This window comes from Sapajus apella, unplaced genomic scaffold (genome assembly GCF_009761245.1).
Source record: "Sapajus apella isolate SASKATOON/1434 unplaced genomic scaffold, GSC_monkey_1.0 scaffold16, whole genome shotgun sequence".
Lineage (NCBI taxonomy): Eukaryota > Metazoa > Chordata > Mammalia > Primates > Cebidae > Sapajus > Sapajus apella.
Window position 1 is genome coordinate 21,766,266 of NW_022436956.1, and position 19,340 is coordinate 21,785,605.

The 19,340-nt window shown below is 42.0% G+C and overlaps 1 protein-coding gene across 2 annotated transcripts in view; it reads right to left on the bottom strand.

Moving 5' to 3' along the window:
• The window catches only part of TTC12 (tetratricopeptide repeat domain 12), a 51,651-nt gene that overhangs the window by 19,059 nt on the left and 13,252 nt on the right, over positions 1 to 19,340 (bottom strand). For both annotated transcript variants that reach the window (XM_032285514.1, XM_032285513.1), the window contains exons 7-13: positions 16,853 to 16,912; positions 11,528 to 11,599; positions 7,728 to 7,788; positions 7,089 to 7,277; positions 5,836 to 5,905; positions 4,658 to 4,746; positions 2,147 to 2,315 (exon numbers count right to left, since the gene is read on the bottom strand). In XM_032285514.1, the coding sequence (XP_032141405.1) occupies positions 2,147 to 2,315; positions 4,658 to 4,746; positions 5,836 to 5,905; positions 7,089 to 7,277; positions 7,728 to 7,788; positions 11,528 to 11,599; positions 16,853 to 16,912 (710 nt within the window). The remainder of the gene's footprint in view (positions 1 to 2,146; positions 2,316 to 4,657; positions 4,747 to 5,835; positions 5,906 to 7,088; positions 7,278 to 7,727; positions 7,789 to 11,527; positions 11,600 to 16,852; positions 16,913 to 19,340) is intronic.

Sequence of the window (19,340 nt, forward strand, 5' to 3'; positions counted from 1 at the left end):
CAGATTCAGCTAGTGTTGACCTGTCTTAAAGAAGGATGTGAAGCTTGGAGCTGCAGCGAGGAGGAAGGTATGACCACGTGGGGAAGGTCAGGAGAAGGATGGGACTTTGACCTCGACATCTTTAAGTCACTGCACCAACAGTTGCTATCTTTAGCCTCGTTTTATTAGGTGACAAAACAAGCCAGGCTTAAGCTATTTTGCCTAAGCTTCTTTTGTTCAAGTATTCTGCACAATGCGGCAGCAAAAAATTCAACTGACATAGCTGCATCACCCCCCGCCCCGTGTCATCATAAGTGAGGGTGCAGATGACACATGGGGCCCATCAATGCTAAGTCACTTTCCTGGGTCACACAAGCAGAGACATGCAGGGAATTTAAGCTCAGTACTACTTAAGACTAAAACCCAGCACTTTTTACAAAATGACACGGGCCCTTGGCCAGCACATATTCGTCCCTTCAACCTCTCCTAGGAGGATAAGCACTGTGGGTGGAATGTGATACGTGAGCTGCCGTGACAGTCATGGGACTATTTGCATCTCTGTTTTGATTCAAACTGCCTCATTTCATCACAGAGAACCCATTCTTTCTGGTTCAACTGGAGATGAACGGTAAGGAGGCTAGTAGGCATAAAGGTAAAAACCTGAGGTTTCTCTGTCTAAAGAGAGTAGGCAGGACCACATGAGGTGATTGTGAAAGCCACTCTCCGAGACACCGGAAAAATTCACATTGAAACTCAAGCAATTCAAAGACAGCTTGAGGGGAAAAGCTCATGATAGCTATAGCTACATTTACTCAGAGACAAAAACCATATTAAAAAATTATGATGAAGGTATTGAGGAAATGACTGCAGAGTCATTTGAAATGTGAAATGTGCTTTTGGAGAATTTAACTCCACTAACAATCTGCATCTGCCATGAGGCCTGAGCTTCAGGAAGTTGCCAAAGCCTTTCCTGGGAGCCACTGAGGCTGTGACTGGGCCCAGAAGGGGAGCCATAGGCAAGGCTTAATAGCCACCCTGGCACAGGCACACACAGAGCTCCACACCAAACTGAACAGCGTGGGAGGGCTCAGCAGGGTCCCCAAAAGATCTGGCAGGAACAAGAGCCAGTCGCAGCAGGTTTGGCTCTTTTTCCTGCTGGGAAGACAGAGCGGAGCTGGGTCCTCGGAGCAGTGCCTGGGGGCCGGGCTCGCTGGGGGAGATTCCCTTGGTTCCTTGCCACAGTGCCTTCTGCCCCATCAGGGACGTGAGGTAATAAAGCTTACCTTGCCTACCTCGAAGGACGAGGGAAAATAAAACAAAATAGCAGTGAATGAGAAAACTCAGAAGGGTAGTCTCCTGTTTTTAGATTGTGTGAGAAACATTTATAAAGCAAGGTACAATAATTGCCACTATTTCTACTAGATTGAACCATATGAAATGGCTGGCATGCAACCTTTTAGATCTAGTAAGTGGCAATTTCACATGTTCAAACTAATTATGTGAAGATAAATAAACTAAAAACTTAATGAAAGTAAATAAATGAATAAGTAAAACAAGTAAGCAAAATAAATACATAAATGATTTTAAAAATAAGCTAATACATTATAAAGGATGGGGCAGAATCACTGTGGTTCAGCAATCTTTCTAGAAAGGCTACTTAGGGGACACACATTCTATGCCCATAGTCTTACACTTTGGAAAGACCTCCATGCAACAGTATTTGAAATGTTTTATTTATTCATATTCCATCTTGTTCCAGAAGCGGTTTAAGGATATGTAGAATAAGATAGGATTACCTCAAACAGAAATCAAAGAAGAAAAGGAAGGGCAGGAACAGGGTAGAGAAAGGACCGAGGCCAAAGGTGCAGAAGCAAGTGACCTATTTTAAGGTGGGGCTCCCAATCTGGCTATGGAAGGGCTGCCATTTGCACCATTTGTGGGTTGGGGACGAGCCAGTTGCTCAGGAGAAATAAAACTGTCCATGGTACCAAGTGCAGACAGGAGTCTGTCCTGGAGGTCCTCATGACAGAGCACTCTTGTCAAAGGCTCTTTCTGTTATTGATCCTTCAAGTCACACATCAGAGATACGAGGGGGAGACAGGCACGCCTGAACTTGTCAAGTGATGACCTGAGATGTCCCAGGAAGAACCTGCCAGCAGAGACTTACCTGGTCAGGTCAAGGTGGCTGATGATCAGGCTCCGTCCGCTCTCAGTCTGGGCGAGCTGCAGCAACAGGGCCAGGCTCTGCTGCCGGATGGCCAGGACCCTGGAGGACAAGAGGGCGGCCAGCAGCCTACCCCTGTCACGGTCCATCACTAGCACACGCTGGTTTTCCTCTGCAAAACACAGGGGTTGTCTGTCTTCTGCATGCCGTGACGGCAATTAAACCAGCTCTGTTGCCCTCCATCCTAATGGGAAACTCAACTGTTACCCACTCATTTGAAGGCAGGAAAATGAAATGTAAGAGTGTAGATTCTAGAACCAGACTGCTGGGGTCTGAATGCCCAGGGGAGCGAACTTAACAGTGAGCTCTTGTGCTCCTCGGTTTCCTCATCAGTGAAATGAAGATTATGTCCTACCTACAGGGATGTCATGAGGATTAAATGAGTTAATACATGACTGTGCCAGATGGGGACTGGCACCCATAAATCAGCTATGTCCTTATTATTGTCAAGTCTGCTTGGCGTGTGGTATCTGGAAACACCAGGAAAGGGAAAGAAATCAGCTTAATCATGGAATATCTTTAGACCATCAATATTCATACAACGGCTAGAGCGGTCACTTGAGGAAATGTTATCTAGGAAAGCAGAATATCACATGAGAGCATTAACAAATAAAGTGTGCCCTTCCTAGAATATAAGCTCTTCCAGGGTGGTGGCAGAAGATTTATCCCCTTTCGTCTGCTTCATTTTCTGACCAGGTACATGAATTTGTTTGAAACTGCAGGGTAGAGACTGCAGTATGAGGCCAAGCTATAAAACAGAACAAACTGGATTTCAAAGGGGTGGGCCCGGTCACTTGGACCTCATTACCCTGGGCCCTCTCCCCTCCTGTGCTAATTGCCCATTTACACACAGCATACAGCATCAAGTAGAAGACACAAACCAGGACTCTTCTAGTCCTGAAAGAGCCAGAGTAATGGGACTGCAGGATATGATGTGCAGCCCACATATCAAACCATGTTTTTGTTGCAAACATTACATCTCAAGCCTACACTTCATCTATGATTACTCCTGCCCATGTAAGATAGGGTCTACTGATTTCTGAAATGGGAAGGTTCTTGTTGATTTGTTTAGTTTATGTATTTTTTCTTATACTAGACAAGTAGCTTGCTGTGAATAATTCAAATACAGAGTTAGCTGATACCCTCTCCAGGTAAGCCCATTCCCCAAAGGAGTTATTATTCACCCCTCATATAAATAATGTTTAAAATATTATACATCCTACCCTGTAATTGGCTTCTCTTTCCCACTCCACAGTAGATCACTGACATATTTTCATGTCCTTACTTTTAAGCATTCCCTTGCCCTTTTGAAAAACTGCTTTGTATTTATTGAGTTAGATATATCAAGATTTTATTGACCTGAAATATAGCATTTACATCACAGGTATCTGACAATATTTTAAAGATGATTAAAAAAATGTAACTCTAAGGTCCACAGAAATGATAAATAGGTTCACAGAAATAGAGTAAACAGATTGTTATGTCGGATTCACACTGAGTAGACACAGCATCACCAAGTCCTGCCTTCCTCACTCTCCTGTTGGGGAGTTTGCAAAAACACTGCCCTACGCCTGTGCAGGGTCCTACAGAGAGTCGTAAGCTACCTTGGTGATGATATTAGTCTGGGCATAACTCGCCTTAAATCTTGTCAGGAAACAGGCCCCCGATTGTCTAGATGTTTAAGAGCTTAATTTCTTATGCTCTTGATTCCTCCACTCTACTGGAAAAAAAAAAAAAAAGGTATTATCTCCTACTTAACATCTCAGAGTATGCAAACTGCATTCACACGCTCTATCACTGCCTCCCACAGCAGCCCTGTGAAAAGGAGACGTAGCTATCATTATCCCCATTTTCAATGTTTTTGTCCAGGGTCAAAAACACTGAAACATATATTTTAAAATTCGTATTTACACTGAAGTTACAAAAGTGATTACGAAAGATTACACGAAAACGTAATGAACTCTGGAAGATGCGAATATGTGAAAAGCCTGAGTTAACACAGTGAATAAATCCCCGTGGCATTCTACTTTCTCCATATTACACATGAGTCAGTGTGTGGAGATACTGGTGGGGAGGACTGTAACTCTCAGGATGCTGGAAAGGTACTGTGGTTAGCAAAAAGGAGCAATATTTTTAAGCTGGCAAGAAAAGAAAAACTCCATCTACCTCACTGCCAGTGCACAAACAGAAGTCATGAGTCTGCAAAGAGCAGGAGGAGAAGGGAGAGGAGAGAGACCACTCATTGTGCTGACATGACCTCCTCCCTTCACCAGCCTCAGCCCTCATCTGTCTACCTGGCTTTTGATCCATAAGCTTTCCTGGAGGGAGAGGGTGTGTGGAAGTCTAGACAGCAGGTATCCATGGCGCAGTCTTTGGGGAGGACAGTCCCGCCTGACAGTGTATTTCCTGCACGCAGTGCATGAATGGTGATCAGTGGTGATTACCCAGGCTTACCATTCCCACTGCACACTGTTTGCCAGAGCTTGAGAACAGACACACAGACCGTCTCTTCAGCTGCATCTTTTCCTGCTGTGGAAAAACACCTACAATGGACAAAGGAGAGCTATCTTAAAAAATATGAAAATCAGTCTTGATTTTCTCTTCATTTGGTTTTATTTCACCCCTAGACTTGCCAAATGCAGGTCTGAGAAAGTAATTTTATAATCCAGAGCCATGGGTCACCAGGACCAATTACTGAACCATGAGTCCCAGGCAAAGGATGCAGACTGAGGAAGCCAGGGCTGCATAGAGGGTGGCCAGTGAGCCAGGGCCTTGGGTGATGGCTGCACCAGTGAACTGTGGCTGAGCACACAGACATGTATTGGTGACTCCAGCCCACACCTGTAACCTAAACCTCAGGGAGCACACCAGAACAACCAAAATTAAAATACAGTAACTTTAGCAAACTGCCTCCTACCATATAGGCTTTTCTTCAGATGAAATTATAAACGGGATTGGCCAGCACCCTGCTGATCTTACTTCTTGATATGATCAGCAAATTCCAAATGAAGAAAAGAACAAATGACAACCTTGCAAAAACTGGTGGGAAAGCAGCAAGAATGATAATTTCTCTTTGATGAGCTTGGAGGAGCCCTGGGAAGTGCTGCTGTGCCTCTCTTCAATTGCATGGTTTTTTTTGTTGTTGTTGTTGTTTTGTTTCGAGACTGCATCTCACTGTATCCGCCCAGGCTAGAATGTAGCGGCTCACTGCAACCTCCGGGGCTCAAATTCAAGCGATTCTCATCTCAGCCTCCCGAGTAGCTGGGATTACAGGCACCCGCCACCACACCCAGTTAATTTTTGTATTTTTAGTGGAGAAGGTTTCACCATGTTGGCCAGGCTAGTCTCAAACTCCTGACCTCAACTGATTCGCCCACCTTGGCCTCCCAAAGTGCTGGGATTACTGGCGTGAGCCACTGCGCCCAGCCTCAATTGTTAACTGCAGCGTAACTCCAATGACTTGAGGGTCAGCACTCAAAGGTGTTCGCGTAGTAGCTTTGCGGTCCTGGAGAGGCCCCTACTACCGACTGAAGGTTCAGAAACGTGACTACCTATGTGCCTCGTGTCTGATTCATAAGCAGCGGTTATCTTCCCTTGTTTTGATGCTGTGCTGTCTTTATAAACATCCCTACCTTCTTATGACCTCGTTGTCACTGATGATACTAAATCCATTGTGTATTCTGAATAAAGTTTGTTCTGTGCCTGAAACAGATACAGAGAAAACCACTTCAAACTCCCAAACTGGCTGGCTGGTGTCTAGCTGCAACACAGCCACCTGCTAATGAGAAACCTAATATGGAACATCAAAGTCCCCACATTAATGGTTTAGCAGAAACAAATACCTTTACATTTTGAAAAATACAATTGTCAGCAGCCTCTTAGTGCCACAGGCAGAGGGACTGTTTAGAGAAGGAGAGCAGAGCTGGGGTGGCTCCGAGGTCTATCTGCACAGCTCAACATTCTGTAATCTTTAGAGAGCCTCCCAGAGCTGCTTAACCTATGGGAAGTGCCAGCATATCCATCTGTTCTTAAATATTTATTTCAAAGCTGTTTCCAGGCTCTAGAGAGGAATTTATAATCTCCAGGAAACTGCTGAAGGGGATGTTTGTGCACCCTCCATTGCACACTAAAGAGAAGTCAGAAACTCCATCTATTTGTACAAACAACATGCTGTCACTGAGTAGAGAGATCATTTAAGCCTTGGAAACAATGTTTACAAGAGCTAGTACAAGACAACAGTATGGCCTCCTTAGCAGGAGAGCTGATGTTTGCTCTGAAGCCATTTTCACATCCTAAGCAGCCATTAAATGTAACTGGGTGAACCTTACAGTTTAACCTACAAAATTCTGTCCCCCATTCCTCCACAGTGGAGGGAAGGTGTCTGAGGTGGTATGGGATGCCTGGGGTGTCTGCGGGAGTACGTGTGGGGTACATGCAGGATGTACACAGGGTGTGTGGAGAAAATGTGAGGGCATAGTATGTGCAGGATATGTGGACTGATGTGAGTACTTATAGTGTGAGTGTGCTGTGTGTGGTATGTGGTGTGTGTGTAATATATTCAATATGGTCAAGAATATATTCAAGTGAGTGAAAGCTAAGTGCATGTGTGTGTGACATATGTAAGTATGGAGTGTGTGCCACGTGTGTGTGTTGTGTTGTGTATGTTTATTGCATATGTGCTGAGTGTACGCACGTGCTATAGAGAGGACAGAGCAGAGTTGGGAGGACATTTCTTGTGCACCCCTTTTAGCAGCTACATTAGAGTACATCTTCAATCAGTATTTGTGGAAGGAAGGGAGGGATTCTTCGCCTGGTAAAGGCAGACCTCTGAACGTGTCCCTTCACACCGACAGCACTCATGAGATCACACACATCGCTGGCTTACACTCCTTTATAATTTCAGTCAGGATCTCAATCCCCCCGGCATAGAACAAGGGGATCTGGTCAGGCTTGGAAAGGGTCTCCAGGAGGTTCTTGGTGGTCACGGCTGTGTTCTTTCCTGAATCCAGCAGTTTGTGGGCTTCCTTCTCTTGATGGTCTGCTTTTTCCTGAAGATCTACTTGATTCAGATAATCTAGAAAAGCAAGAAAGGAAAAGCAAAACAAAACCCTAACAATCAACAATACTGTGCAAGAAGTAACTTTTTATTCCTTCTCTTTTGAGGATGGGAGTTTGAGAAGCATAAAGCATTAAAATAATTCAAACTCTTCTTCAGCAAGGAACATTTTAGAAACAGCCTAAATCTATAACCAGAATCTTAAATCTTGTTGGGGATTCAAGGGAGTCTAACAGCGTCTAAGGGAGGATGGTGTAGAAGATGAAGAAGGCAAATATTAATATTTGCAAGGGAGCACAGCAGGCAGAGGAGTGGAGTGAGCTGGTAATACAGAGGACTGGACCGTGCAGGAAAGAAAATCCACTGCTGCCTCGTGGCCAAGGGCGGTGTAGGCAAGGAATGTATTCTAAGGCAGGAGGCAGAGGGAAGTGGAGTTCGGATGAAGGGCCCCAGCAGGAACAGGCTCACCTTTCACCTGGGTTTGCAGCTTCGGGTTTATTTCTAAGATCTTCTTATAACACTCTCTAGACTGGAAAAAAGAAACAAGACCTTGAAGAGTGGCTGGGGTAAAGGTGATCACGAGGAAGACATTGGGTGCCGTTAGGCTTAGCTGCTTTATTATTTTCTCCTCGCCTCCTCCTGCTCCCAGCACAGGGGACAGGCATAGGAACGCAGTGTGCATTTGACATTTTGTTCAGGCTTCTCCAGTTCTAGGGGCAACAGGTATTATTTCAAAATTCATTTTAAAAGAAGCAGTGTTGTAGTGCTGTTAGATGCTCATGATGAAAAATGATGAGCAAAATATCCAGTCCTAAATTCCTGTAGATCATGTCTGTCTGGGATAGAAATAATCATAAAGTAAATGCAAAACTTAGATATGATATTTGCACTGACCGAGAACAGGAGGCTGTCAGATATGTCCCTAGGGAGTTAGGAAATAAATGAAGCTAGAGGCAGTGTTGACAGAGACTCGGGAATAGGAAAAGAGAGCTGCCTATTTAAATGTACAGGCTGCGAAGAGAACCAGTAAGGGATCCATTTATGGGCCACATAAGAGTCAGCTGGAAAACTCAAGAGTTAGGGCTTCTCATTGAGGAAATTGCTAGATATAAAGTTACTGGATTCTAGTTCATAGGATTCCTGGGCTTAGGGCAGTATTTCCCACAGGAATATAAGAACTGCCCAGAGTATAATCTAACCAGTCACCTAGAGAAAAAGCTCAGATAAAAAGCAGTTCTGAGATAATCTTGAAGTTTCAAAGTTCATCTAGAAGACTTAGAGTTAAGAAAGAAACTGAAGGGGAAACAAATTACACATTAAAGTAGAGAACAGTGTCCCAGGAACAGAAGTCCACACATCAGAGTGACCCCATATCCAACTTCTCTTCAACCCCAGATCTAATCTAGCAACAATTTTTGTTGGCATCACTGTCAGTAAATATCCAGAATCGCATCACTTCTTACCACCTCCATCACCACCAACCTGGTACCCAACATCACCTCTTGCTTGGATATTTATTGCAATGCCTTTTCACATGTTCTCTGTTCTTATCTTGCCATGCCAAAACGCATGCTCAATATAGCAGAGTAATCCTTTAAAATCTGTCAGATAATTTAATTACTTTACTCAAAATTCCCCAATAAAGCGAGAAGATCACTTGGAGTAAAAGCCGAAGTTCTTTGAAAAGCCTATAAGGCCCTACAGGATCAGCCCCTTTTCCACTCGTATCACCTGTTTGACCTCATCTCCTGTTGCTCTCCTCTTGCTGACTGTATTCTCACTATCCCTCTGCCAGGAATTTATTCCCTTATATATCCACATGGTTTGTTCACCACTCCCTTCCTTCAGAAAGCCTTTTCTTACCACTGTATACAAAACCACTCTCATCTTTACTGCTTCCTGATTTATTTTTCTCAATACTACTTACTACCACCTAACATATTACACATAACATACTACACATCTACTTAATTGTTTTTTGTCTCCCGGTCACTCTTACCCCAAGAACATGAGTTCCATGAAGCCAAGGATTTTGTCTAGTTTCACTGATGTATTATTTATTGCCTGTATTTACAGTGCCTGACACATAGAAAGCACTCAATAAATATCTGCTGAATGAATGAATTGAATGAGTAAATAAAAATTGGTGGACAGGGAAAGATTAACATTTTCTTGATTCACATTTATTTTATTTGGCTTTATTACAATAAGCTTGTATTAGATTATCAATTAAAATCCAACAAAGAAACCTTTAAAAAATGTATAATATGAAGCAATTTATTTTAAAGACATATCTTATAAATGGAAAGACATCCTAAATTCATGGATAGAAAGACTTAATATTGTTTAGATAGCAATACTTGCCAGATTGATTTACAAATTCATATAATACCCATCAGAGTTCCATCTGGTTTCTTTGCAAAAATCGACAAGATAATCTTGAAATTCATATAGAAATTCAAAAGTACCGGAATAGTTAAAACAATCTTGAAAATGTAGTGGAACAAAGTTGAAGGACTGGCACTTCTCAACTTATTACAAAGCTACAAAAATGAAGACACTGTGGTACTGGCATAAGGACAGACAGGTAGATGAATGGTATAAAATTGAAAGTCCAAAAATAAACTCATATATTTGTGGTCAGCTGATTTTTGACAAGGGTGCCAAAATCATTCAATGAGGGAAAAAATGGTCTCTTTAACAAATTGGTACTGGGACGAGTAGACATCCACATGCAAAAGAGTAAAGTTGAACCCCTACCTCACATCATACAAAAAAATGGACTCAAAAATCGATTAGACAGAGCTAAATGTAAGAGCTAAGGGCACAAAACTTTTAGAAGAAAATGTAGGTATACATCTTCCCGACCTTAGATTAGATGATCATTTATTAGACGTAACACCAAAGTCACAAGCACCCAAAAAAAAAAAAATAAGTAATTGAGGCTTCATCAAAATTAACCATTTTTTTTGTGCCACAAAGAACATCATCAAGAAAAGGAAAAGGCAATACAAAGAATGGAAGAAAATATTTGGAAATCATGTATCTGATAAGAAACTTGTATGCAGATTATATAAAGAACATTTGCAACTCATTATAAAAAAAGACATTTCTCCAAAGAAAATATATAAATGGCCAATAAGTACATGAAAAGATCCTCAACATCGTTAGCCACCAAAAAATGCAGATCAATACCACAATGACACATCACTTCACACCCACTAGAATAGCTACAATAAAAATAGATAACAAATATTGAAGAGGATGTGGAAAAACTGGAACCCTCACACACTGCTGGTAGGAATGTAAAATGCAGCAGTCATTTTCAAAAGCAGTTTAGTAGTTCCTCAAAAGGTTAAACATAGAGTTATTATATGATCCTGCTATTCCACTTCTAGATACATACCCAAGAGGACTGTAAACATAAAAAGAAATCCTGCACGTGAATGCCTCATTGCATTGTTATTCATAGCGGGCAAAAAGTGGAAACAACCCAAATGTCCATTAACTGATGAATGAATGAATAAAACATGGTATCATACAATGGAATATTATTCAGCAATAAAAAGGAACAAAGAACTGATACACATTACAACATAAATGTGCCAAGCAAACATTATACTAAGTGAATGACCTTAGTCACAAAAGACCACAGATTGTATGACTGTATGAAATCTACAGAACAGGCAAATATATAAGAGACAAAGGCTGGTGGTTGCCTAAGGCTGATATGGGGCTTCGGGGAAGGGGACTGACTGCTAATATGCACAGGGTTTTTCTGGGAAGGGATGAAAATTTTTAAAACTGATTTTGGTAATGGCTTCCAGACTGTGAATATACTAAAAACTATTGAATCATACACTCTCTACAGGTGAATTGTGTGGTATGTGAATTATATCTCAATAAAGCTACTTTTAATGATATATAATATCTTAACATGGATAGACAGGTAGATAGATTAACTGATCTGCATGGTTTTTTTAGGTGATGAGAGTATAGCAAATTTTGTTTTCTCTTTTGCTTCTGTCTTTTCTCTCCAGAGACTGAACAAACACTGGTAGAGGCTGTTGCAGAAGAGTCCTGCAGCTGGTGGGGTGCAGCTGACACCCAACATTCTTCCCAACTTTAAGATCTTGAGCTTTACCTTGGAAAATACTAAAGGATGGATTAATACCTGATTAGCTTGGAGAATCATGGTTCTCCTCTAGTACAAGTGGGAGCATCGCTCTGTGATCAGTCATGTCAATTACACTCCTCTAAGAACTTACCACACTGTAGTTCTTCAGGGCCAGGTTGGCTTTTCCCATGTGGAAATATGCTTTTGTGCATTTTTCATCACACTGAATAAAAGAGAATGACTGATCAGAAGTTTTAGAAACTGTGAAGTCATTAGCCACTCCCCTCACTATACAGCTAAAAGAGTTAAGGTGAAGCTTTGATTCTCAGGGCAACTACCAGAGTTGACAAAACTTTTTTTTGCATACTTGTGACCAAACTAATTGATGTCTGCAAGGAGCCTGGATGCATCAGCAAGCTCTTCACCAAATTAATTAATGATACCTGCCAGTTTTCATTTCCATTTAATGAGATGCAATCAGGAAGCAAACCCTCAGTTTAAAAGAGCTCTTAACACTGGCAGAACATTAGAATCATCTAGGATGCTTGTAAAAATCCTGCATCCCACGTCAATTACATTATACTCTGGGGTAAAACCCAGGCATCAATAATTTTTTAAGCTTTCTAGGTGAGGTAAATGTGCAGCTAAGTTTGAGAGTCACTGGTTTACTAGAAGAGAGAACTTACTCTGGGAAAACAGCTGAGATTACTATTATATCTTAGCGGACCGGGGAAGTCCTTCCTCCCAAATAAACCACAACATGTGTACTGGGAACTTCTGTTCATATCAGTTAAGATCAATAGGGATGCCCCCTTCAAAAAGCAGGTTTGAAGCTTATGGCAAACTAGACCATTTACACAGGGGGCCCTGCACCTGCCTGCCCCTGCAGGGGATGATTTGACAGAGACATACACTAAAATCTAAGACATTCAGTTAATGAATATTTATTGAGCCTCTTTTATATGCAATACATTGTGCCAAATCAGATGCCCATCAAAGTTTTAAATATGAAGAGTTTAAGAGTTCAAGCTCAGGGCCAGGCACGGTGGCTCATGCCTGTAATCCCAGCATTTTGGGAGGCCGAGGTGGGCGGATCACAAGGTCAGGAGATGGAAACCATCCCGGCCAATGTGGTGAAACCCTGTCTTTACTAAAAATACAAAAATTAGATGGGCGTGGTGGCACGTGCCTGTAATCCCAGCTACTTTGGATGCTGAGGCAGGAGAATGGCTTGAACCCAGCAGGCGGAGGTTGCAGTGAGCCGAGATTGCACCACTGCACTCCTGCCTGGCAACAGAGCTAGGCTTCATCTTAAAAAAAAAAAAAAAAAAAGCATTCAAGCTCGGGAGTCTAAAATGTCCTGCGTAGATCCTTGTTCTGCTACCAGCAGAAGTGGCATGTTGGCCAGGCCACCTAACTTTTCTGACACTCATTTTCCTCACCTGAAAAATGAAGACAATAGTAGTATCTCTCTCGGGTGTTTGTGAGGAAGAAATTATGTAAAACACTTGGTGTGGCTCTGGGTAACATAGTATTAGCTGCTATTGCTGCAGTTATATCAGCAGCAATTCATTTCAGAGCAAAAGAGAAAATCTAAATTTAATAAAAGAGAGGAGAATAACAATAGTAATAAAAGAGAGAACAATAATTGTTGGAGAAGCCTTAGAGATACACTTTTGTGTATATCATTTCCCAATTCACTGCTAAGTGAATGGAAGTCATAATAATAACTGTGCATGACAGTTCAGCCCAAACCATGTGCCAGGCACTGAGCTTTATGGTTCATATGAATGATCTCACAGAAGCTTTATAATAACTCTACGAAGTGGATACACTTATTATCCATATTTTACAGATGTGGAAACTAGGGGTTGGATAGGCTCAAGGTCACAAAGGTAACAAGTGGAAGAGCTGGAATTTGAAACCTGGCCATTAAACTCTCAAGGGTTTAAAAATGACACCAAATCTCCTTCAGAGAGTGCTATAGAAAAAAGTATATAGACGCTATAGAAAATGCTACTGAAAAAATTCAGTGGAAGAAAATATGCTCTAAATTGCATATTTTTAAAAGGGCATGCAGAGGAGGAGGGATCTGGGCTGAGTCTTAAGTGACATGGAGAGGTGAAGAGAGGAGGAAGGAGGGAGAGTGGGGTGGGCAATGACCTGAGGGAGGAGAGTACAGGGGATTTGGGGACAATCCATCTGGGATCGAGGAGCAGGTGCTGGGTGGAGGGATGATTCCATCTTGAGCTAAATGGCAACTCCACATGGTAGCCTCGCATGCCACACTGGAGGAGGGTGAGTCACCAATGGCAGTGTGGAGGTAAGCTGGTAGGAAGGTGGCATGCAGACATGACCAGAGGAGGGAAAGGCTGAACAAGAGGTATGGGCTGAACAATGAGAGATGAGTAAGGAGACCAGAACAACCACTTAGAACAAGGGCTAATGTCTGAAGTCCTGGTGACAGTGGGAAGGAAAGGAAGTGCAGATGCCAGAGCTATGTCAAAGAAAGAACTGGCCAGGATCAACTAGCCATCAATGATAAGGAGCGCTAGGATGTGAAGTCAAAACCGGGGGTCTAGATTCCTGAAAGACATAGTGTGTCATGAACAGAAAGAAGTCAGCCAGGGCAGAACGTGGGAAAGGCTGAGTAAGAAGATGAAGAGTTGACTTCTAGACATACTGAGTTTCAGAAGACATGAAGACAATCAAAAGGCACCTGCAGGAGGCAGCTGACATGCAGCCCTGGAGCCGGGGAAGGGGAGATTGGGGAAGTAGGTCTGACAGCCATTTGCAGAGATGAGAGTTGAGCCCGTGAGAGGAGAAGAGAGCTGTGAGGGAGTAACTGTAGAGAGAAGAAAGGCAGGGAGCAGAGGGGTGACCCCTCATGAATTCACAAAGGATGAAATTGAGGAAGCAGGAAAGGAATGGTCAAAGGGAAAAGAGGAAACTCTAGTACTTCAGCTCATGAAAGCCAGGTATTCACAGTACATTCACTGGCAGAGCACTGGGGTTACAGCAGGCGGGAAAACCCAGCCCCAAGCATTAGAGCCTTGTCCCTGGCCTATCGTGTGTCACCGTGAAGTGCAGATAGTTGTGACTTGCCTTCCTCAGACAATGACACAAAGGGCTGCTAATGGGTTTTTCTCACTAATACGCCCATTCTCCTTTGATCATGTGTCAACCCTCACTAGAATTTTCTTGGGTGAACCCCAGCTTCCTTTTAAAGGAATCCTGCCTTCAGAGGAAGATGTATTTCATTGTGCAAGAAGTGTTCTGCTGAGAAAGAAATGATGTTGATCCTAATTGAAACCAGCTTTGCTGCCTTATCTTCCTTGACAAGAAACATCAGTCTTGAAATATCATCACATTGTCTCTACCAATTTAAAAGTGTCAAAAAAGATTAAATTGGCACGAAAGTACTAAAACTATAAGTAATGGAGTGCCAGTGACATTCACTATTGATACATTAATTTTAAAGAGGCCAAAAGTTTTTCTTTTAATTCACAGCTGCAACATAAAACAAATCATTATTAGTTTTAGACTCTTTGTACATTTTTTTTTCTCATTTCTCCAAGTGTTTACCCAAACCTCTTCAACTAGGAGCCTCGCTGGGCATTTAGCAAGATTGGCTGCTGAATGTCAGCATTTTTTAATGTCAGCTCCATTGGGTCTGCTTGGCCTTGGTTTCACTGTTAATTACACTGTACTTCAATTAACATTTGGGAACAGGCCAGTGTGTTATCCTGAATCAGCATGATGGTATGTCTGCCCCTTTGGCATTTTTCAGATCAGAAAAGATACTCTTGGAGAACCTGTGAGGAGATCGCGTTTCTTCCAGAGAAGGGAATGAGATCCACACCCAGGGACTGTGGGGTTTGAGGCTGCAGTGGAGAGGCCCTTTGTAGATGTTTAAGAGCATGGGCTTAGAGTTAGACAGACACTAGCTTCATGATCCTGCACCAGTTACTTATTCAATCACTGAGGCTTGGCTTCCTTGTTAGAAAAATAGAGAAAATAGTGATACTGAACAGAATAGAACAGAATTTCGTGAGCATGCAGCAAATGATGTTTGCTGTTATTGCTGGAAAAAACAAGGAAAACATTCTTGCCTCTCTCTTCTCCTGCAGAATAATCATAGAAAAAGGAATCATTATCAAGCAAGGTGACAAAGCAGGTTGGTGGATCTATGATGGAGCTGTGAGGAGCTTGATGTCATCAGCTTTGGGCAACTCTTATAACTTAAAGACCATACCCGTGCAATGGGAGAAGATTTGCCATACATTGTATCTTCTAAGGGATAAAGAAATCAGGCACTCCAGATGTCAGTGTTTTATGTATGATTATAAGCAGAGGTGACTTTCTCATTCATCCCTGTTTTCCTTTGCTTACCCTCTCAGTAAGAAATAAAGTAGACATGGCCAGTATGCTACTAGGAAAGTGTCCTCTTGTTTTGGGCCATGCTCATTAGGCTAGGGTCGGTGTGCTGTAACCAAGAATTGAAGCCAAAGAACAAACCTGGTACATTGCCCTGCTACCTCAATTTTACTTTATTCTAAGGTATTGAAAATAATACTATTATATTTTAAAAAACAGATAACTTTTATGAAGTCCTGTGCAAAATTAACAAGGTTTTGGTTTTTTTTTGTTTGTTTGTTTTTTAAGATAAAACACACATCTTAAAAGAAATTTCATGCTGTCTGCTTCTAGACCCTCTCGAGAGGCTCACATTCATTCTCCTTTGCTGTTAGCAGCACTTTAGTGCAGAAGTCTGAGAAGTACTAGTTTTGGTTACTTAGTTAAAACCCCCTGTGACAGAGGAATTTAGGGGAATGTGGATTAAGGGTTACTTAAATATTTGGTCATGTCCCTAAAAAGTGATTGAGTTATTTTTCTTTTAGTAACTCTTAACATTTCCATCAACAGTCTTTACTTCTATGCAGCTTTGATCATCTATTTTGGCAGATTTCAGAGGAAATGCCATGTATAGAATAATTTTGTCTGCCCGAGGCCTGACTAAAGTCGAATCATAGGAATTCTTTCTTCTGATTATTCCTCTACAAATAGAGGATGTTATATTTCCAAATTATTAGGGCCGGAGGGAAAAAGCACAAACTGATGAGGAAGAACCGCATTGCAGAAACAAGCTCCAATGGCTTGCTCTAGAAGAGAGGAGGCATTTCCACTATCACATAGAGCAATGCGTCTGATAACACAATACTAAAGAAGGAGGTGCTGTAATATAAGACCTTGAAAATTCAATAGCAGCAGCTCCCTGGAGTGCTTTCTAGGAACTAGGTAGTTTTTGTGCATTGTTATGACTCTCCTAACAATTTTATTCCATCCCATTCTATAGATGAGGAAACTGAAGCTCTGACTGCAGCGACTGTACTCTTTCCTACCTTGACACACTGGCAGCTACCTTCTGTCTACTTCAGCCCAACACCATCATGTGGGAAAAGAAATACTCTCTTACCTTGAGAGCCCATTCACAATCCACCAGTGCCTTCTCGTAGTCCTCAAGTTTCATATAAGCCTGTAATGACACCAACAGCTGATATTCACACACAACTCTGCATCAGGCAGTTTTCAGTTCACAAAGAAAGAGCATTTGAACAATAGTTCAGTGATGAACTATTCCCTACCTGGATCAGTCATGGTCCTGGCAGGAAACAGATGGCACACTGGCATAGGGCAACTGAGGAGAGTTTAATATAGGGATCTCTTCCACGGTGAAGGCAGGGCATAGGGAACCTAACGAGGGATGCTACAGAATCCCAGGGCTAGCAACAGTGGACAGCCATTACCATGGCTATTACTGAAGGGGAAGAAGCAGGGAGCAATGAACAAAATGGGAGAGGACAGCTTTGCGAAAAGAACTGCCTGGCATGAGCTGAGGGATTCACCAAAGCCAAAGTCCAGGAGAATAGATACCCCAATCTCACGTTCCCTCCTTCTTTCTTATTTTATTAGCTGAACGCAAATGGAAGCTAGAGGGCTGGGAAGCCAAGGAGCCAATCTACACAGGTCAGCCCTCCAGGGCACAGAGCAGGGCAGGGAAGGATCTAGAGGGATACACAGAAGAAAGCCAGCTCACTAACCACATCCACGAAGGAAGAACTGGATTCTGGAGTCCACCCTGCTGTGAATGTTCCAGAAAAACACCAAGTGATAAAGGGAATCAAAAAGACAGACAATTAGAGCCCTCATACACTGCTGCTGGGAATGTAAAATGGCACAGCCCCTCTGGAAGACAGTCTGGAAGTTCTTAAGAAGGTTAAATATGTTACCATATGACCCAGCACTTTTATTCCTAGGTATATACTCAAGATGAATATAAATATAGATCCATACAAATGCCTGCACATGAATGTTCATAGCAGAATTATTCATGAGAGTCAAAAGGCAACAATCCAAATGTCCATCAGAGATGAAGGGGTACATAAAATACGGCATATCAATACAATGGAAAATTATTCAGCAATAAAAAGAAATGAAGAATTGACAGATACTATGACATGGATGAATCTTAAAAACATTATGCTATATGAAAGAAGCCATTCACAAAAGGACAAATGTATGATTTCATTTACATGAAATATCCAGAACAGGCAAATATATAGAGACAAAAAGTAGACTGGTGATTGTCTCGGGATGGGAGTAGTAATGGGAGGATTGGGGGAGTTGACAGCATAAGACGGACTTTCTTTTTGGGATGATGATGAAATGTTCAAAAATTGATTGTGATGGTTGCACAACTCTGTGATTATACTAAAAACCCATTAAATTGTGTATCATAAATGGGTGCACTGTATGGTATGTGAATTATATATCATTAATGCTGTTATCAAAAAATGATAAAGCACTGCTTCTGTCCTCCTGAGCAGAGCAGAAAAAAAATGCAAGAAGAGAGTAACATATGAGAGTCAGAGCATCGCCACGAACCCTCAGTATCAAATGCCTGGGGCACTGTTTTACAATCAATCCCCTTAGAATTGGGGAAAATCATGAAAATCAAGAATTGGCTCAGAATTCCATGATCCATTCAAACTAAACTGATTGAAAACTTAGTTCAATGTTTCCAAGAACTAGAGGAATATAAAGAAATGAAAGACTATTTACAAACAAGCACAATGGCTACTATGACCTCTCCATTATTACTGAACACAGTAAGTGGTCAGTAAAGTCTTACCAAGTTGCACTAAGAAGATTTGAAACACTCTTCTTCTGCAAAGCTCCCTGAGAGGCAGCACCAATCATCCCATTTGTACGAAAGGGTAGCCAAGCACCAGGAGCGGTGGCTTTGCCAGGGATCCATCAGTTACCAATAATAAAGCCAGCACTACATGTAGGATTGCCCATGATCAAAACTGTACCAGGGCACTGCAACCACTCTTAACAATGAACCTGATGAGATATTTACATGGACAAGCCAAATCGTGGGGTCAGTGCTGCAACTCACAGGGAATCCAAGTATCCAACCCAAGTGAGGAAGGAACTGGCAACAGCCAGCAAATGAATTGAAATCATGCAGCTCTTGGCCCCCACAACAAGGAAGCTGCGAGTGGTGCTTTCATTAACTCAGGTTCTATAGTAATCGGAGAAGATGAATCTTTGAGCTGTCTGTTCTATAAAGCATCATCCTTTTCTCCAGGGCCTCAGGTTTAATTTGAAAATTAGGGGATGTGAGGAGGAAGCTGGCATGATTCTAGACAGCTGTAGCCATGATTTCATGGCACTATTATTCAGGACACATGCAGACTCTGAAGAAGTCTTTATGGGTTGCAACAATACACAGCTTTTTACTTTTTTTTCTTCTTTCTCTCTTAAGGCTTGGATTAAACACCCTATAACTTCCTTAATCTCTTTTGCATGTTTTGAAAAATAACTACTTTTTCCAAATAGCAATTAAACTCCAGATTTATCTAAATTACACCGGCAATCTATTGATCATAACATTAACT